We start from the raw sequence: 22,196 nt of genomic DNA, 5'->3' as shown, positions 1-22,196 counted from the left end.
TATTAGCAGGTTACTGAGTTGCTGGAAGAAGAGAGAACACCCTCACCCCTCTCCCAATGCCCTCCTACCAAAACCCTAACAAGCCTCACACCACCCACACAAGTAAGGCACCTGTTATCATGAAGCATAATGTCCACGCAAAGCCTATGAAGTCCAGAAAAGAATGACCTGTTAATTAACACCTTATACCACTTTGACAGGAGTGTGCTGAAGGACCAACCACAGATTTCCTAGTGTCTGAGGATTTATACAGCAACACTACTAACATTCAGTCTCCTTTATTTATAGAAATTGTATTTACCCACATTTGTGTGTTTGCATTGCATGTTCCTGTAAAACACCTAATTGGCAAATAAACTTACACTACAGATATACCTAGCTGCATTATGTACTCTATTTCAACAGCAAAACTTACACAATTAAGCAAATCCTGTTAGCTGCTCGCAATGTACCGTTAAAACGATTACAGGGAAAAAAAGCACCCTAAATGCACAAGGAACTTCTCTCTAACTGCTGCACTATCTCACACAATAAAATTAATAATTTAACTATCTGAAACGTCACATGTGCAGGGCACTGCAAGTAAACCAGTGGCATTTTCACTTCAAATTTATATAGTCTTTAGTCAGTATACTTAATCTGCATTTCTAACACCTGCTTCAGTCGGCTGTGAAGTGCAATGTTATCTATAAAATTTTCTTTCATCTTTGTACTGTCCATCTAACAAAAAATTGTATGATGGTGGATAATTATTTGACTTTAAAAAGTATATGAAACTTTTCACATGTTTTTTGATCATTTCTTGAAAGACATGTTCATATATTTGACATTGCATTTTATTAAAAGGTTTGAGTTTTCAAAAAATCCTGGCTTTCACATTATTCATGTTATCTAATCCTATGTAATATATTTCTCCTTCAAATAGTTAACACTCACTTTCCATACAGTAGTAAAAATGTGGGAAAGAAACTAGACCACAATTAAGCAATGAAGCACGACAAGGTGTGCATTTTCAGGCCATTAGTACATGCCCCAAATGCACCAGGAGGAAGAAGCTAGAATGACTTTTCCACTCAGGTGGGCATCAACACTAGCACCTGTATCATACCACAGTACAAAGTGATATATAAAGAGTATGCAGAGGGGGTGACACCACATGCAGCTTTCATCCAGTGGGTTTATGTCAGGCAAAAAAGCTGTTCCTAGTCATGCACGGTCTCAGTCAAGTTAAACACTAGGAGAATAAAGGTATCCAATGAAAGTGTCCAATGTTGGGCTTTCAAGACATTGGTTGAAAACCAGGAGATAATATGAAGCATGGTTTATAAACGTAGAAACAACATCCCATCTTCATATATTAACATACAAAATTTTCTATTTGACATGGGGTGGTCACCACATTTAGATACAAGTAAAAAGAATTATTTTTATTTGGATGTAAAAAAAAGCACATTTTCACATGCTTCACCCTGTGAGAGCTCACATACAGTCTTTTCAAGGTGTGACCCCGCTTTGTACAACATACTGAGTTTTTTCACAGATACAAGTCAGATGACCATCTAGTCTGACCTTCCACCAACTAACAAGGAAAGGACATCACATAACCATTCTTGCAACAAGCCCTTACACTGGAGTTGAACAAAAAGGTACCTTCAAGAAAATATTTTAGAAAAGGAATTTTGTGATACAATCTTCTTTAAAAAGTAGAAGCAACAAATAAACAATTTACTTATCATTACTGGAATGAAGGAGAAGGAAAGAAGATGCTGGGAGGTGAATTTGCTCACGTATCATGCCAGAAAGGTGATAAACTGTATGAGCAAGCCTGAGTCTCAAGGCAGGCGAAGGAATTATCTCCAAGATGGTTTGGGTTTTGTTGGGGTGGGTGGGTTTTTTTGTTGTTGTTTTTACATAAAGTCAAAATGAAAAATCTACTCCACTGATGGAACAGTGTTAAAAGAAGCCAGGTAATGACAGACCATTAATTAAAATATTTCTCCCCCTCCTTCACAATAACCGTTATTTCCAAATATGTGCCATTAAGGATGAAAGCTGTAGGCTGTTTCGATACTTTGAAAGAAGCTAAGGAAAAATAATAATGAAGGGAGCCTCTCAGCAACAACACAAGTACAGCCATTCAAAAAAATTCATGAACTATTGCTGTCTTATAGTGAAGGATCATGATGGTTTCCCCAAACTGCCTTTTAAAAGGCCAGTAATAAATACTAAACAAACACAAATTTCCAAAGGAAGTTCCAGTTTTATGATAACCTTGCCTTCCTTGCTAGTTTAGTTAAAGACTTTGTGAAAGCTTTTGACCTAACCTCTGGCACTTCCATTGAGACAGTATTTGTCACCCTGACAGCAAGGGGAATGGTTTCCAGCCACTCAGCTTATAGTAATAATGACGTCCCTCTTGTTTTTACCCCAATAGACTGATGACAGCTGATTCACGGACTGCCGAGTTTTGAACAGGCACTGCTAAGTCAGATAGAGAAGAGCCACAGAAAAACCACCATCCAAATCCAGGCAGAGCTTTAACCTGTTCTGGGCCAAAAATCAAGAAGTTTAATAAATTAATGTGTTTGGGATATTTTTCCTCCCCTGAAGAGTCAACTTAAGGTAAAAGAAGGTTTGCATAGCAAACAGCACCGATACTGCTGTCTGTAAGGGGATGTCATGAAACATGCATACTACTTTCTAGAATTCAACTCTTGCTAGCTGCTGAATCCACATTTGGTGGACACAGAAGGAGAAAGAGCTCCATGCTCCATTATGGATTACTGCATCCACGTAGGTGACTCCTTAGCATACCAGGTGTATTTTATAACAAACACAGATGCCAGGTGAAATGACTCCTTGCAGCAACACTAGTTCAGAGTGCTAATGAAGCAGCAGAAGACAGGGGTTTAGATACCCCTGTTTCAAACAAAGGGGTGATTTCTCTCCACTCCCCCGCGCCCCAGCACATGCAGGGGACTAAAAGCTGCAGGACAGAGAAAAGATCATTGCTCCATTTCAATCAGAAGCTAAAACTTTGGGGGATAACATTAACAGTAGATCTTAAAAACATTTTCATTTCCTTTTGATTAATTTTTTAAAGGGGAGGGAGAAAATTATATATTTTGTGCATTTCCAAATCTTTCTGCAGGGAACATTTGCCCTTAAATCAGGCCAAAAGACTGTATGTTTGTGTACAACCACAGCCCTAGAGGAATGCCGTTTTGCTTCTTCTAGTATTAAAAGATAATGCAGAGAGGGCAAAATAAAAACCAAATCATCTTTCATACTACCTCCCTTCTCAATTTCTCCTTCGTGCACCAACCTACCTAACGTAAAGAACCAATAAATTCAAACATTTGGTTCCCACAGACACAATTAATTATTTGCAAGAATTTTAAATACCTTGTTTTAAAAATAAATTGTTCAAAGTTTTGTAGTGTAAATGTTTGCCTTTTTAAACAAAATGAGGAAGTATTTCTCCAAGTATTTGTCAGAAAAAAATAGAGCAGCTTTTCAATGCAACCATTTTTTAAAACTAATTTCAAATAAGTGATATGACATCATCCCATGATACAAACTTCAGTGACTTAACTAGAGGTCGGACATCTTGATCTTACTTTCCAACAGAACTAGTGATATTTCTTCCTGTTAATTTTACTTTCTTTGTCTCGGAGTAAAAAGACAGGAAACCGTTGCAAAACGGAAGACAAGAAAACATCACAAACTAGTACCAGGACCTTTTCAATATTATCATCTTCACACAAGTTCCACCCTAGTGCAGTTGGTTTTTTTCAAGTCCTGACCATTAACAAAAAGTAAGCAGAACCAGAAAAAATAGCCCAAAACAAGTATATTCTTTTGACAAAAACGCTATATTTTCACAGTAAAGAGGGCAATGATGAATTTTACAAATTATGGCAAAAGTAGTCTTAGACAACAAACTGATTTTATGCTAAAACTGTGTATCAGCACAGATGTGGATTGGACTAATCCAACAAATTGCCTGATTATATAATATATAACACATACATTTCCTCCTCTAGATGTTCTCCAAATGATAGTTACCAAAGATACATACTCTTTTGACTCTATTATTCATTAGCATTCATTTAAAATGGAATCAAGCTTTTCCTAAATTTCCAGTATTCAATTTCCATTAACAACAGAGATGACTGTACCATAGTCAGTCTGAGGGCACTTTCATTTCCAGTTTCCCCACACTACGTGATCAGAAGAAATATGTCAGATCATAAGATTTAAGGTACTTTGAATGCCCAGTTTTAGCTCCCGAAACTTCACTCCCTTCTACTTTGCAATTCATAAATGACAATTGGACTGGAAGAATAAAGCTGCTTGAACTCTCACGCTATCCTTCCGATTTGCAGCAAACACCCTGAATTCCGCCTCTGAATTTTCTCCAGCAACTTCCACTTCTGCTGCTTGTTTTACTAACTCAAGAAATGCTACTGCACATATATCCTCAGCTGCTTCTTTCCCTGAGAGCCTGTTAATCCACAAGAACAGTAACGATTGGACTGGAAGAATAAAGCTGCTTGAACTCTCACGCTATCCTTCCGATTTGCAGCAAACACCCTGAATTCCGCCTCTGAATTTTCTCCAGCAACTTCCACTTCTGCTGCTTGTTTTACTAACTCAAGAAATGCTACTGCACATATATCCTCAGCTGCTTCTTTCCCTGAGAGCCTGTTAATCCACAAGAACAGTAACAATGAGACAGGTGGGGATTCAGTGTACTGTCTCAAAAGCAGTAACCAAGTACCACACCAAGCAAGAGCACTAGATGGGGTTGCTGACCAAAAAAGTAGGTGCAAGAAAAAAATCCTACCTACTGCTAGCTGTCATATGAAGAAGTGGAAAAAGCAGAATATTTATCTTTAAAAAGATAGTAATGAAGTATTTTTGGGCTGCAAAGAGAATGCAAAGAGATACATTTAATGCCTACTTATTGCTACCTTTAAATAAACTTTTTTTGGAAGAAGTCGCTGCTTGAGTCCCATAAGACTGAAGGAGATGAATTAAATGCTCAGTAGCAAAAGCTAATGGGAAAACTAAGAAAGCACTGAGACCAGCTACAGCCCACGTAATTTATAAACATTTGACAGCCAATAGTTTCATTTTTTGTTATTGTGTAGATTTCAATGCATTTTCCTCTCAGCCATTGAAAAAAAAAATTACAGAGACTAATCATTGGCCTTCTAGAGGATACTCTTTTCTGAGAACTTAACAGCACATTTTCTTTCCTCTTGGTTACTGTTGCGTGCCCTCCCTCTCCCTAATGTTTCAGAGATAACCAACAGCAGGGCTGTTATTTGTTACCTGGTTCTCAGCCAGTCTGCCCTGGCTGGCTGTGTAAATCTCTATTGACTTCACTGGTTTTTTCAAATCAACTGTGTCATCAGACAGACCACACATCATCTAGGTGTTATAATACTCAGATTTCCAGTTATCTCCCCATCTGATTTCTCAGTCTCTTGGCAGCAAGATTTCATTTACTTCTTTTTAACTTTCTGATGATTGTACCTTTCTACTTACTCCTTTTTTATTTTAAAGGAGTTCAGCATTACTCATAGACAAGCAGACTTTTTTTAATTTTGTAAAAAATTCTGCATCTGTTTCTAACTGACACCCACTCTGTCAGTTTGCCTGGGGAGGGTGGGGGGGTGGCAGAGGAAAAGGGAATACTGGGATGGGTGCACATGCCTAGCCATCCCTCAAAATAATCATCTGTATCACGGGCTCTTTTCTTAAGCCCACACGAGCAGGTCTCTGTCACAGTGAGCTTTGTTATTCTACCTTGCTTGTACCAAAATAGTACAAGCTAACTCAAACTTAGGTATTAAACCGAGCATACTATACACTGGAAGCACAAATACGCAATAGGAGTGAAGGCCTACACATTTTAAAATGTTACTTGGCAGATCTGGAAACAGCTGATGATGCCCAAACTTACACTGAGATTTCAGATCAAGCTAGCAGAAATCAAAATAAGGATGTTAAATAACAATGAGAGAAACAAGCACCAGCCACAAAATAAGAGAAAGTTACAGTAAGGCAACATAAGTGGCTCCCAAGATTATTTAAATTCCACGGAATCCAAACTCTTCCTGCCCGGCATATAATATCTGGTCCAAAGACTCGCTGCTGCCAAGAGCTGCCGTTCCCTTCCACTCATGCAAAAACCCATCCTTCAAGGCTGAGGTGGCTTCCCAAGTGGCTGATTAAGAGGGAGAACTTGCTCAGGATTTCGAGAACTACCCAAATCAAATTCGGAGCACAGACCAGCAGCACCACCGTACTGCTTCACAGAGGAAGAGGAGACCACTTCTAAGAGCGCGGTGGCACACCATAAAGCAGCTCCGCTTTGAAATTAAACAAGACTGAATCTAGAATTCAGCACCTGTTGTGAACAGACTTCCTGGCAAGATTTTCTTCTAAACAGCTAGCGCAGCAAAAAGGGAATCCCAGATGACTGTTCTGCCCCTTTTCATACTGCAAAGACACAATTAAGAGGGAACAAAGAGGTATACAAACATTTGCCTGATTTTAGAAAAATATTTACAATGTTTGTGCTAGAAATAATTAAGCCAGATAATGATATTTATCCTATAAATAACTAAGATAAAAAAGTGATAATAAAAAAACCAAAATAAACCTAAACCATTCAACATCCATTAAGGTAAAATAAAGTAAATAAATTCAGCCAATTGGTTATTTCCATACGGGTAGATTTCTTTAAATAGTAATGAAATCATTGCTAAAAAATCCATTGTTATTAAAATAAAAAAGTTGGCTCAGCCTACCAAAATTAGATTTGTAAGTTGCTGGTCATTCCCATAATTAAATCTGTGTCACAAATTTGCAAGAAAAATGGACACTATGACTAATGCATTTACTTGCTGCACTAGTGCTGTCAGGCTGTGTAAATCATTATGCCTGCTAAAGCAGAGCAGATAAGAATTCCATACATTTTCATTAACCAACTAGGCTTTGTGTATATGTGAGAAGCTAACTTTCACATTCCCTGCTAGCTTTAGCTTTCATTTGGAAGACAACGTAAATAAAACACTAGCCTTAATTTGATTAGCCAAGTGGCTGCTCCAAAAATTATTTGAGTTTTTGAACAATATGAACCAGCTCAGTCCGCTTAGATAGTCAGATAAAACAACAAAACCATACATATTTAATCTGAAAAAAGGAGATTAATGAAATGATGGGCACCTGAAATAGGTTCCTTCCTTCAAACTGACTTCTGTAGCCTGGACACATGCCTTATTTCATCCCATAGGTTTCAATAGAGGAAGCGAAGCTAATCCAAGACAGCATCATAAGAAGTCTCAACCAACACTTTCATTTTTGGCTGCCCTTTGCTCTGTTTTTTCAGGAGTGCCATGGTCACCAGAGCAGAGTCCTCTAAACTCTCTCTTTTCCTCTTGATTTCCTGTCACAACAGACCTTCAGATTTTGGTTACAGTTCTTTGTTTAAGGTGAAGCTGATGGCTGATCCTTTCATACTTACTGTTCACAACCCCAAGGCACCAAAGAATCAGACAACATTCACTCACATCACAAGCTGGATACTCTCATGAGTTTCCAAGCCCACTGTCTCAAGCATAAAGGAGATTAATGAGAGGTAGAAAGAGAAAGAGAGGTAGACAAGGATGTTTCTAGTCTAGCAGTGCAGAGCATTTTGCGAGAACATCCTCTTCTACGACTTTAGGCCCTCTCCTTCTTCCATGCACATGGCGTTATATTGTCACTGCAAATTGAGTTTAGCTCTCAACCGAGCACGTCTCCACTTCAGTGCAAGAACAGCCTCAATGACAGGCTATGCCTTGGTGAACCTAAAGCCAAAGAGCTGAGCCACCCAGGCAAACACCATGGAACAATCATCAGCACAGCATGTTTTGCAATATCCTGCCTACTGCTCTGCACTTTGGACATTAACAAGCATTATTTTTCTGTTGCAGGACAACCTTTAGAAGCAGAATATAAATGCTCAGGAAGCATGGTAACGCATACAATGTTAAGAATCTCAGACCCATACTTAACATATCAGACAATTTCTTTAGCCTTTAGGTGCAAAAGTATCCTATCCTACAAGTGGAAGCAGCTACCTCAGTGCTTTCTATCTCAGCAGATCTTAGCATGTATTTGCATGCTTTACAGTAGCAACCTTGCTGATAACCAACCACCCAGTATTAGTAAAACGCTATCAGATTTTATTAAAAACCCATTAAGAGGAAAAACTGAAATCACTTATTATGTTCCACAATTATTGTAAACCAAACTGTTTAAACGAGGGGAGGAGATAATGACATTATCCACCCAACTCAAAGCAATCCTCTGTGGTATGATTCTAAATGTTCTCTTGGCTGAAATTTATGTAAATTGAATTCATCTATCGTTAGTTATTACTAATCTAGCTACATAAAAACACTCTTCTGTAACAATTAGTTCTTTGAAACACTATGTTTTAATTAGACCTGGGACATTATTAACTAAGTGTAAATATGTACAGTATCTCCATGCATTGTTTTGCCTGCATATTTATAGGAATATGGGCTTTGGTAGAGTTTAAAAGGAATTACTTTGCGGTTGGTTGGTAGTTTTTTTAAATCTCCTTACCAGTGAAAACACCTCCAAATGCTTAATCTAAGTGTATTTCTGCTCATCAAGACATATTTGGTATTTCTACATTTTGTGTTATCACGTGTTCCTTTTCATCTGAATAAGCTCATCTCAGTATCATTCTAACATTATGCTGAGTCTTTTCCTGCAGACATTTTGTTCCACAGTTTATTTTAATTTAACTTTTCAAGGACCATTTCCTAGTCTTAAGGAAAAAAAAAAAAGAAAAAAAAAGAAAAAAAAAGAAGGAAAAAAGACTTAAAAGCATAGCACATCTTTTAGCCCTTTTAAATCAGCTTGCTTCACAGTATCATACACAGGCACTGGCCCACAGGGCATAGTCTGAGAACAGACAACATACTGTCCTCCTGGCTTTGTCAGGGCTACCCACAAGTGCAGCAACCCACCCATGTGCTACACATTGTAAGACAAGGAACATAAGAAAAATTGCAGCCTCTCCAATGGTCAGATCCTTCCAAATTATCTCCAGGACATGTATATGGTTATGGTCACATAGGTATATAACTACATCTAAGCCCATCCACAGACAGCACATCATCAGACACTAATAAGAAAAATGCAAATGTGATTTAGATTCATCATGAATTAAAGATATAGGAAATAGGATCTCCACCTATAGCCAAGCCCGTAAGGTAGGCACCATTATAAACTGGTGGATTTCCAAAAACACCACCAGGACCTTCCATTATCTTCTCAGAAACAGGCTAATTATTTTCATATTTTATAGAACAGTTTTGACTTCAAACAAGTGTGTATGTGTATATATTTAATGCTTCACCAGTTGTTCACAGAAAACTTACAAAGTAAGTGACGACATACTAGTGACATTCAGGAGCCACCCAGTTAAAGGCCATGGAGACCTACAGCACTGTGAAACTGGTAAACAACTCTGACTGCTTATTACAGTCCCTGGCTTACTACCACCCCATTGCATTTTCAGTCATAAGGTTCATCCCATCAACTGCGTAACTGGAAAAGTCCGTAAGAGCAAAGCTTTCAGTAAACATATTTGTGATTTATTTTGTCATACATACATATTCCTTACATAATCATGATTTCAAACTAGGATACCACAATAAGTGTCTAAGTGTTTGTATGTATTTGTGACATAATAGTGGCCACTTTCTTCATAATTTTATTTTTTAAAAAATCAGTAATTAGAAAAAAAATCAACTGGTGTTGTGGTTTGATTCTAGCTGATCTTTAATATTTTTGAAAAGTCTTTCCAGGGAATTTTTTTTACAAGAATGTTTACTGCAACGCTGCTCCAAGATTTCAAAAAAAATATGAAGTGAATAAAAAGTGAAATGAGGTAATTATATGTAAATGGAACTTTCCAATGATCAGTCCATGAAACTAAGACCAAAACCAGGAGTATTACATGAACACACAAACTAGCTCAGCTTCTTTAACTGAGATTTCTTCAGAGAGCCACAAACAAGGTTCTAGAAATTAAAATGTGTTTGTGTTGCTTTACTAGGAGCCAGCATTGTAGTCAGATGCTCTGGGGCCTAAATTCCTATTTGAAGTCAAAAGACATTCTCCTAATGACAGCTGAACCGAGGCCTTTGGGTATTCAAGGAAACCTCCTCAACTGAAAGCTAGGGACAGCAGAGAAACCGGAGCTTGTGCCAAGCAGCGAGAGAAATGCCACGCACATACATAGACTTAAAAGTTGCTCTAACACTGGGATTCCACAGTTTGAGGCAGAAAGTACCTTCTTCCCATTGGAGGAGAACATGATAGGTGACAAAAAGGAACAAATATTTGGGAATTGATATTTTAAAAATGTGAATGGTCATCTATACCCATAAAACTGACATCTACCCTCCTAACTTTAACCTGGTCCCTCAAAAAAGCAGCAGCACAATGCCATGCAACTTTCTTCAAAATGCCACGCAACTTTCTCTCTTGGCAGTACAGCTTTACATACTTAAACTCCCAAACTCCGGCTTTTCATAAAACAATTATGCATAAAGTAAGTTATTTCCTGCTTGCAGTTTTGATTTTAATTTCCTAATTTGAATTCTTTTGTCATTCATTCATTTTATACATCATAGTCTTCCTAATGGGGACACAAGATTAGAATCGCAAACGCACACTTCTAAACATGCACAAATTTTAGTAAAGAAGAACAAATTCAATTATTAGCTGCCTAAATAAATAAAACATCAGTTACAGTAGCTTGCCTACATATAAAGTAATTTGTATTTAATATTCATTAATGTCTTTCTAAACAACATATCAATAAGAGAAATCTATTCTTCCTTTCATTATAAATATATTTATTTAGTGTTCTTTACGGTGTCCTTTCTGAATCTTTGTAGACCACCAGGCCCACAAATACTGTTTTAGCTTTTTACAGAAACTGTTATATTTCCAGCTGGATTGATTGCTTTCCCATATCTAGCTATTTTAGTGTGTTCCTCAGAGACATTGAGTGGCTTCACTGACAGTGAAATATGCTAAACAAATGACATGTCACTGAGTAAATTAGCATCTACTCTCTGATCAGCTGGGTCATGTTTTCTTTTCAAAATCCATGGCCTCTTGATAGAAAATAATGAGTATTTGATGGGCCTTATTAGAAAAATCAATATATTGATGCCCATGTCTGAAACATCTGCATAATAATAGATTCTGTTAACCCATTAAGGAGAAAATTAAGATGTGTTTACACATTATTAATTTACCATGAGCAGAGACAATTTATTCACTACTCTTGAGAAGAGTTTAGCAAAGAGAAAAGAAATTGTAATATCTGTATTTAATGGCTTGGTGACATAAATTGAAAGACGATTGAGATTTTTGCCAGCTAAATGGCAGAATTCCACCAACACTAATGTGAAAGATACAAACACACCGATGATACTGTTAAAAATAAGACTATTAAAGCACTTGCTATAAATAATGCATTACTTACCAAAAAACTTCCAAAAGCAGAATTAAATATAGCAGCTGCCTGAAGAGAGAAAAAGATAAATATCACCAATGGTAAAATAGCTATAGTACAAGAACAAAATGTTATTCCCCCGCCCAACAAGCTATTAGATTCTCCAAATGCACACATACACAGAGACCATTAGGCAGTTAGCCACTGCTTAAAAAATTGCCAGTGGCCTGTAACTTATGAAGACTGATAGGTTCTAGTTTATGCATTCATAAATAATGTGCTGAAACGGACAAAAGCAGGAGGAGAAGAAAATCCTTGCCGGTAGACTTAAGAGGAATATCCACAAAAACTAGGAATATTACACAGAAGCTTGGTCTCACTGCTTTTGTTCTAATTTGCCAGAAACATTTTTACATATTGACCTATTAATTAAAATAAATATAATCTGATTTAACTAAAACATTGCATTTTCACAGACTTTTAACAATTTTGAATGGAATATTAATCAGGCAAGCAAACTGATTTAATTGTTCATCATAATAAAGCATTGACAAATTCAGAAGTATCTGTAGTTTGACCAACAAATTTAAAATAGGAACAACAAAAAGCCAACAAAATCACCCCACAATAACCCCACACTTCTGAGGCCAAAATATCTAATCGTTACTTTTTACACCATAGTCTTTTAAAATAAGAAAATAAACAATTTTGATAATGACTTTAAAAGTGTTTGTGCTTACCTAAATATCCAGGACATATAAGGTAGCAGTATTATTTCTTAACATTAACTCATTAAATGCCAGGGAGTTAAAACTTGAGTCTTGAATAGCTTTCCCCAATTACCAAGAAAGAACAGAAACTCTTGTATGGCGGCCAGTCTGACGATGAAAAGCTACACAGCAAAGGTAAGAGGAAAGGGAGGAGGGATATCTACTATTTACATGAAGATTTAGAGCAGAGCCAAATTAATCACCCTGGACACTTCCAGCCACAGATTAATAACAAGTGGATGCTAGCAAGTTTAGCAAGTTTGAATAAAGTCCAAAATCAGGGTAGGAGCTGTAGCTGAACCTGCCTTCTGCTCCATAAGAGGATGCAATGAAAATGAATGGGTAATGAGATCCTTGGCTCTAGAGAGCTTAGCTTTCTTATTCAAGTTCATAATTAATTCAAAGCTTTGATAATTTCATTAGAATCCTCCTCTGCTGGCCCTATCAATAAAAGATGGCACTGGACCGCAGCTCCTCAGTGGCCCAAATACAAAAAACAAATGCAGACTGGGAAACCTTTGCCGACTTGCTTACTAACAGGGACAATGGCATATGGCACTCCATGTTGCGGAGGGAGCATCTGAATAGATACAGCTAAATAAAACATTATAGTTGACAGTTGTAAACTACAGTAACATATTTTAACACCTCTTCCTCATCAGCATTCCTTTTTGGAACATAAAAAAAGAGGCACAAGTCCAAACAGCTCCTCTTGCCAGAGATCACAGCTGAAAGCAAGAGCGAGTACTACTTAAAACAATTCTTCAACAAGTGTGAATTAAATCAGGATTTTCTACTTGTATTTGAAGCTGTGCAGCTGATTCTCTTGCCACATGGAAGTGAGACACATTACACCCATGCACACAAACCTACTGCAAGGGATCAGTTTCAATACAGGAGATGTCCTTGTAGGTATCTTTTGTTAATATATCCCTCTTAAGGCTCCTATTATCATTATATTAAAATACCCATCAGGTTTATCAAGTCTCTTTGGTATTTGTTGGACATGTGCCATTCTTTTACACAGACTGATTGTATTTGACCACTTCAATCTGATAAAGATGCAGAAAGGTCCCTTTTATTACGTCCTGCCTCTGAATCCTTGAAGGAGGGTCTAGACTTCCATTTTTAAGCACACTTAAAGATCTCTTCCTTGCAAAACAGTCTTCGCTATATAAAACAGTGTAAATAAACTGTTAAGATCTGAAAGACAGAAGCATCTGGGCTCCACTTCCACACCAGAAGGCTGGGAGGAAACTTAATGGTCCCCTCCTCCCCATGCAGATTTTGTGTGCAGAGCGACAGCTACATTTCTGTCTGCTACAAAGAACTGTAGCACTCACTCTCTTCAGGAAAGCTGGTGAAATCCACATAAAATGGATAGAGAGCATAAAAACTAGCCCTTCCCTCCCTAACATGCTAAACTTACCTCCCTGTCTCAAAAATACCTGGTCCTACCAGAAGTTGGGTTCAGGCCAGGCTCTGCTCACAGTGCAGGTGAGCCTGCCAGACCACATCTAGTGACGCAAAAGAAATAACTTTACTGCTGGACGGCCCTCAACCGTTTTCCTGGTCATTTCAACAATGCACAAAGAACAAAGTAGTAGCTTTGAAGGACACTGTGCATCTAGTTTTAGCCACATCAGTGGCTACCAATCCTGATCTGAGAATCATCTAGAGACATGAATTTTTTTTTTTTATTAAAATACGCTGCAATTCCACTTCCAGGAGAAATTCTGTACCTGGAAAGGTGGTAAGGAGAGATACTAGATGGTTCTGGTGGTATATATTTTGGCCATCAACTTCTTTTCTTTCCTACTTCCTGACCCACCAGGAAGATTTCCGCTGTTTTTTTTGTTTTGGTTTGTTTGTTTTTTTTTTTTTAAATATTCTCAAGCATATAACAGGTACTAAGACAACAATCTTAGACAAATTTTACGCTTCAGGTATTCAGCCAATCATGTGCAAAAGTCATAATTCATGACTGGTCCAGGGGTACACTAGTTTGCAATTTTTAATTCCCTTTCTCTGAAGTGTCAGAAATCATCCATGGCAGATGATTAAACACACATTACAGGCAAAAGAAGAAAAAAAAAAAATCAGGAAGACCACAGATTAAGCTACAATCATTCAGATTATTTGCCTCAGTGAGGGAGGACTTACACATTGATTACTCTATTTGCAGTTTTCTTTATAAACATTTCTCCTGCAAAATAAACTTAGAAGTAAATTTTTCTCATACCCACAAACCCGGGACTTACATTTGTGATTCTGGTTCAGCTTAAACAAACTGGTAGTAAACTGAATAAACTGCTCCAATTTGTAATTAAACGTACCTAGTAGCATGACCCTGTAGAATTTAAACACTTTGTGCTTCCAACTCCCTTCTATCAAGAGGGATAATATTGCCTACATACCTCACAGAGCATTATCAAAATTAATTCATTGCTTAAAAAGCACTCTAAGATCCTTAGAGGAATGATACAAATAAACATTAGTGCTGACACACGATACAGCTAGGCTCTTCATTTTCTATTTGAAACATTTATTAGTCACTATTATTGTGTGACTTTTTTTAGCGTTCGCTCCTTTTGTGCTTCAACAGATATCAGACTTAAGCAGTCAGCTTAAATGAAACAATAAAACATGAAAACATTTAGATGTCCTTATAATACTCCAAGTTCAGATTTGCATGTGTTTGCAAACTGTTAATTGCACTTACTATTAATATGAGGGGAGAGTTCTCTATAAAATCAATGGTAAGATCCTTTCAAAAGGTAAATGCATAGCCATGTATTGAAATGCAAGGTCAGACCACATTCAAAAGCAGCAGTAGTAACAACAGACCAATTATTCAAGTTTACATCAACTCAGAGACAACAAAGACTGAAAGTCACTGCCAGTACTCTTAACAGGGCTAGTACAGAAAAGCATGTACCTCTCCACTTGAGTTTACAGTAGTACACACTAGCTCCACTAAACAACAAGTTTACTTCGTATTAAGCAGGTACAATTTCAGTCAACTCAGTATGGCACTGGGCTTGAGGGAACGCTCTCTCGCTGGTCTACATTTCCAGGGAGGATCAGCTGGCCTGGAGCACTTTCAAGTGAGAAGTAACCAGCCCACCTCTGAAGGAAACCTATGTGGCAGTACTTGGCAGAAACCTTCCTCTTCCCATACCTGAGCCTAGCGCAAAGCTTCAGCCCTTCATCTCCCACCTTATCCTGGACTATAGGTACAGAAAACACTGCTAAGATTTGTAACAGTGACAGCAACAAGATCCAAGACAGTCCTCACAGCAACAAAGCTTAGTAAAGGACAGAAGAAAAAGGCAAAGCCACAACCAAGGGGCTGAGCACTTCCCCACGGTGGGTACCCAAAGGCAGCAGCAAGTACATGTGACTGGGCAGCAAATCAAACAAGCATGCTAAGGTTTCGATAGCATTAAATACAGAATACATTCTGAACTCTGTTCCATTTCCTTTTATTTTGGTATCAAACTAAACTATCTTGGAATTCATTAGACTAGATATCTTTTGATAATAATGTAGCAGGACTACATTAAAGAAGAGTAAAAGATATACTGGCAACATTCGGAACACCTGGGTCAAACCCCAACATTTTATCATTATCGGCAGGATTCGAATGAAATTGTTATGCACAACTCAACCGGAACTACAATTTCCTTTACTGCAGAGTCATAGGGAAACAACAGTGCCTCATAGCTTTATATGTGGACCACATGAAAAAGGCTTTTTCGCCAATATGGATATATTTTTTTTAACACGAAAATGTTTGATTCTTGAGTGTCATTTGGCAGCCTTTAGGGAAGTAACCTTCCTAACTGTACCTAACCCTATGCCTACACAGGACCTGCGTCCCCCAGGCACCCCACAGCTGAGAGAGCACATGCTATGCACACTAGGACCTGTCAGGCCCTGAGTTGTCCCCACTCTGTGGAAAGGACGTTTCAGGGCCAAGGCCGCAGATGCAGAGTAATGAAACTAAACAGCCTCAAAACATCTCAGAAGGAGCGGCTTGGGCATCATACAAAGCTGCTTTGTGTATGTCTGCTATTACCTTGCGGTTAAAACCTTATCATTTTCAGACATGCACTAGTGGAATGGATATACAGCAACACACATGGCACAATGAAGAGGAGGAAAAAATTGAGAAGAGCAGAAAAGATCCGGAGAAAGACAAGGACTCCAGCAGTACTACTGCAGTAGAGGGAAGAGAACATAATGTGGTAGTATAACATTTTACAGTGTCCATGTTATTAATGCAAAATTTAATAGATCCACGTCTCCTATTTGACAGGGAGAAAGAAAGAGGAGAGAAAAAGGAGAGAAAGAGGAGAGAAAGAGGAGAGAAAGAGGAGAGAAAGAGGAGAGAAAAAGGAGAGAAAGAGGAGAGAAAGAGGAGAGAAAAAGGAGAGAAAGAGGAGAGAAAAAGGAGAGAAAGAGGAGAGAAAGAGGAGAGAAAAAGGAGAGAAAGAGGAGAGAAAGAGGAGAGAAAAAGGAGAGAAAGAGGAGGAGAGGAAAAAAAAGTAAAAAAGAAAAAGGAAAAAAAAAAAAAAGACTGAAGAAAGTGATGGAAATGGTTTGACCAAACAGGACAGAAAAGGAAATTTTATCTACCCAAAGAGATCAGTGTAGTTCGAGAAGGTGGAGGAAGAAGGCAGGACATCAGAAGTAGCTTGAATGAGTCGGCAGAGTCCCTTTAAACAACTCCTTCAATCTCCTATTTAAAAATAAAATCTCATGTGAGTGTTACCGCAGCTCATGTCTTAACTGCTGTTTCCATTAATAAGATGTTACAGCTCTGTAGAAAGCTATTTGCCACAGCACTGTTACTGCAAACAGAATATAAATATACCTAATAAGGTTTAATCTGTGTTGCTGTTCATAACTATTCATCTGAGTTCAGACAGGAAAAAATATATATATTCAAGTTCCTGGTTTTGAGCACTAAATTGAATCAGGTGTCCTCTTCTCTTAAGAAAATTAAGTTGCTTTTGTGCAAGAGTGTTTTAATGAGAACAGAGCCTGCCGACATTGATAAATGGGAATGACACCAGAGAGAGCATGTAAGCAGGACAATATGTGCATGTTACAGTCTTACAGGCTATTTTTCACTGACTATCCTGAATGACTTCGCTGTTTCTTAAGGGGCCTATTAATCTCAAATTTAGTTATTACACAACGTTTATTTGAACATATATTCTGTGGATGATGACAGTTAATAAAGGAAATCTTTTACAAGCTGTATTTTTACATATTGTTCCAACTGCAGCTCCCAGTCATTCTACTGTATTGATGGAATAACCTAGTTATGATGCAGCTTTAAAAAAGGCACATATATTCAGATTCTTTTCTAAGCATATGGGGACTCTTAAATAACTGTTAAAAATGCATATAAAAATCCTGCTACAGCATGACAAAAATAAAAGAGGCAGTGTTAACTGCTCAACAAAGTCTCTGGCTGCACAGTTGCCCCCTCAAAGGCAAAGCACATACCTTTTTAACACTCCAGCATCATCTCTGAGAAACAAATAGGGCCTAGATTTGACCCTTGGAGATGTATATATACTCCGTATCAAATTCAACAGAAGTTGTAGTATGCATCTTACACATGAGTTTGGCCCCATGTGTTGTATATGTCATAGGGCACCTTAACAGTGGTATTTCATTAAAAAAAAACCAACACAAAACACCCCAAACAAAAAAAAAACAACCACAAAATCAACAAAAACAATACAAAACCAACCAAAAACCAGACTTTGATGATAACTAAATTTTCAGTCCAAAGAAATCTTATAAATGCGAACTGATGTTCAAAAAGTCTCTTAAAAAAAAATACTGAATTACTCAATTTTTTTAGTGGAGTGGAACTGTACACATAACCTTACCCTCTTAAAAAAAAAAAAAAACCACACACAACACCAAAACACACACACACACACACACACAAAAACTCTACACCCACCAACCAAAAAAACCCCAGAACACTAACAGAAAAACACACCAAGATATGGAGCGGACTATCTTTTTATCCACTGCCATGTTCCCTGTGGCCCAACACAATTTGTTGACTGAAAAACGTATCACCTGATCCCCAACCTGCCTCTAGAGCTGTGCTGACAATATGAAAACATTTCTTTATTTCAACAATGTTCAATAACCATCAGTTTTATGGAAATGATGCTGAAAAGGCACCAGAAAATGAAAACAGAATAGCCAATATGCTGTTTGTTCGCATTTCAGCGGGGGAACATCATCCAGAGAATGATGTCCTCTAAAACACCTCGTTGAGCCATGGATCCGAAGCTGCCCACACTACGGATTTGTTCCGGGCTGGCTGAGGTTGCTATCACCCGAGTACAAGTTTGTGCTGCTTCAGCCAGGCTCAGCATTCTGCCACAAGCAGTGCATGGAAACAAGCTGGGGGGCTCTGCTGGCAGAGAGTTATTGCCTCCTACCTCCTACTAGCCAACTTCTTTCTGTTGAAAAACAGTCTTTCACTCCCCTGTTTTTGTAGTTCCTCATAAGCACCACCACCTGTTGGTAATAATATTTACAAATACAAAACCATCCATCAAAAGGATGTCAAAAGGCAGGCTTTTTAGACACATTTAGTGTATTTGGTGCTCTCCATTGAAGGATTTCTCTGTTTCACCAATAGTTTCAGCAATACTGAGACAGAGAAAGAAAACTACCCCGCTTTCTTTCCTTTCGTCAGAAATGGTAACTTCTCTCTACTGTGAGCAACTGGCATGACTCAAGGGAGTTCTGGAGGGGCAGCATGGTATTTCTCCTTCAGAGGCAGTAGGAGATGAAGACTAAAAACCAGGAAGGTATATGCATTAAAGGGTTTTTCCAGAGAGTAAAACCAGAATGTAAATGATTGTTAATAATTCAAGTGGCAAACATTAAGCATTCAGATCTCAGGACCATTTATTTGTCAGTCTGCAAATTTCCACCAATACTAATATATAGATTAGTAACAAGAAATCCATGTTGAGCAAAGATTGGAAAGCAACACTGGCCTATATGGCTGGATCATTTTACTTCAGATTACTTGTATAACCGAGCAGAATGAAAACAAAAGCCTTCATCATCAGTATCAGAAAGATCACATGAAGGAAGCCAGGAGGGAAGAACCTCTGTCATGAGTTGGAATGTCCCTCTCCACATTGAAAGAACCAAGACTTGGTCTCCTCGGGTACAGAAGAGATGAGATGCTTCATGAGACAGTGCGCAGTGCCTGACTAGCCCAGGCTATCAGCTGTACAATGCTGAGTCGCTTTGTCCACAGTTTCTTTGCTTTATCCTAAATGCCACAGATCCACCCATACCAGATGCTTACGTGGCTGTGTAGCATACGAAACTTGTGCGATGCTCACGAGGCTTACCAGGGGAAAAGGCCTATCTAGGCCCTATCCAGAAACACAAATGTAGGCAACACACGCCTTTTGCAACCTCACGTCTATCCCTTCAGGATGCCAAGGTCAAGAGAGATTTCCTCCTTCGAACAACCATGATCCGTTTCCTTTCGACAATGAGAAGGGCTGTCAGCAGAGACAGCCACCAATACTCTCACCTCGTCCTTGTGTGAGACAGTCCTTGACCAGCCATACCCCAAACCCAGTGGTACCCTGAGGCTGTAGCTTAATCTTCCTGTCCTCCCATCAGCTGCAGTACAAAACACAAAATCACACTCATAAGACACAGTGCCTTCCAGTGTTGGTTCCTACGTCATGCACCCCAATGGAGCAGTAACCTGAACATCTACAGTGGACTTTTGAATACCAACATGAATAAACAGAGGCAGTTTCTCTTTTTCTCTCCTCTACTTAAAAATTGTAAATGCAAATATTAAGATTAGTACCCAGTGCCAGTGTAAACACTTAAGCAAGCAGTGATTTAAAGCTGACAGACTTGTAACAACACATGCTTTCTCATACTGAGTACATATGTGCATAACTATCTGCAAACTCCATGCTCTAGCATCTGACCTACTCCTCCATGAACTTCATACAGTTCTGCCATGCCAGAAAGCTCTGGGTTCCCGGGAAGGCATATAGCCAAACTTTTTGTATGTATTTTTCCCCAAATGGAAAGCCCATTTCCATAATTTTCCTGAACACGGGGAAACAGAAGGTAACTTCCCCCTTCTACCTATGTACTGTAAAGTATAAGCCTTAGCAGCCATATATTTGACCTGTGAAACAGACCATGCTACACAATTAGAGAGCAAAAAGGAAAGAATCTACTGACACTTTGGTATGAAAACTACCCACAAACCTTATGCACATCATGTATTTGTTACTGACTCAAGGCTTATTACCTTAGCAGTGAAGACACTAGCTCTCGCACCAGAATAAATGGACTGCTGAACAATGATTTAATAAAGGAGACTCAGCTGAACAGCAGTATACAAGTAACTCTGCCAACTTGATCTTCTCTTACGGTCAAACACTTCATAACCGTATGTGACTTTCTCTCAAAAAAAAAAAAAAAATACTGCAGAAGGTATCCTCAAAAGGATACAGAGCAATAATAACCTCCCAAACATACTTTTATTTAAGTTCACATTTTCTGAGATCTTAAGCTGTGATAAAAACACTTAAAGGTCTTGTCCCCTGCTTCTCCTGGAGCCACATCATCCATAACATGATTAGAGGTCTAGTTAAACAATGCATCCCACAACTCCAAAGAGTATTACTTCCCTGCTGAAGTGAAATGAAAGCACAAGGCCACTTTTTAAAAGGTGCCCTTTGCATTAACTGTAAGGCTGTGCCTGCACCAGTATTTTTCTATAAATATCCCACTGTCATATTACTTTCTGGGCAGGTAGTAGCAGAACCAGACATTTTAACTGCTATGCCATCCAAACCAGCTCAGAACGGCATTGTTAAAGTCCCTGTCACTACCACCACTGGGAACAGCTTCACTATTTAGTAGTGCAATGCCAGGAGATGGGAAATAAAACACTAGTGCAAGGAAGGCCACAGCATGGGGAGGCTGACTGAAGTACCAGCTTTGTAAAATAAAAAGTGGCCCACTGCACAGATCCATGAACCCCGGTCTCTGGAGCTCATGTCAGAATGTGTCACAGGTCACAGTTAAAAGATATGGAGCTTTTCATCTCATCAACAAGTATCTGTCCATAAGAAGTACAGTTACTTTTTTCCTTTTTTTTTTTTTTAACCTAGCCCAAAGGTTAGGCTTTACTGTAAGCCAGTATTGTATGGTACTGGAAATTCCCTTTTTATGAGTCCAGCCAAAGCTCTGCATGCTGCAACATTGTGGCAGAGGTAGAAAGAGAAGGAAAAGTAGCATACTATAAGGAAGTGACCAGCACTATAGCCACTGCCTGAAGGTAAAAAAGGAACAATCTTGATACATGCAACTGCGTTCTTTTAAATGCTGCTCGGATACTTGTGTCATCTAAATTAACAATTCATATAACTAGAAGTTACACATACACAGAGTGAGAAACTGCATAAATGTGCATCTTTACATATTACATATCCCCAAAATTTGCCCAAGGAGTTCAGCGGTGGATCAGTAACAACTGAAGCACCAAGCTTTTTTTTTCTCTGAAAACAAATTAACTACAACATTGGTATTTACCACCACCCTTCCTTTAAAGCATGCCCAAAACGTCTTTAAATTCTAATCAGTTAGTTGCCCCCATTTTCCAACAGGACTGCTATACCCTCTAGTCCAAAGGGGGTGGGGTAGGGGGGCTAGTCTTCATTAAAGTGCAAGGATTAATACTCAAATGCCAATCAAGTCTAGGTCCTAGGTCAGAGACTTGATTTCACAACTACTTGGCCACCAGTGGGAGTACA

At 38.5% G+C, this 22,196-nt stretch overlaps 1 protein-coding gene across 1 annotated transcript in view; it reads right to left on the bottom strand.

Moving 5' to 3' along the window:
* Nucleotides 1–22,196, bottom strand: part of SLC10A7 (solute carrier family 10 member 7) — a gene marked incomplete at its 5' end in the record, with an annotated part of 150,493 nt that overhangs the window by 88,640 nt on the left and 39,657 nt on the right. Inside the window, one exon of the mRNA XM_019472334.1 lies at nt 11,597–11,635. Within this exon, the coding sequence (XP_019327879.1) occupies nt 11,597–11,635 (39 nt within the window). The remainder of the gene's footprint in view (nt 1–11,596; nt 11,636–22,196) is intronic.

Source organism: Aptenodytes forsteri, unplaced genomic scaffold (genome assembly GCF_000699145.1).
Source record: "Aptenodytes forsteri isolate BGI_AS27 unplaced genomic scaffold, ASM69914v1 Scaffold227, whole genome shotgun sequence".
In the NCBI taxonomy this organism is placed as follows: domain Eukaryota; kingdom Metazoa; phylum Chordata; class Aves; order Sphenisciformes; family Spheniscidae; genus Aptenodytes; species Aptenodytes forsteri.
This window is presented reverse-complemented; position numbering and strand designations above follow the sequence as displayed.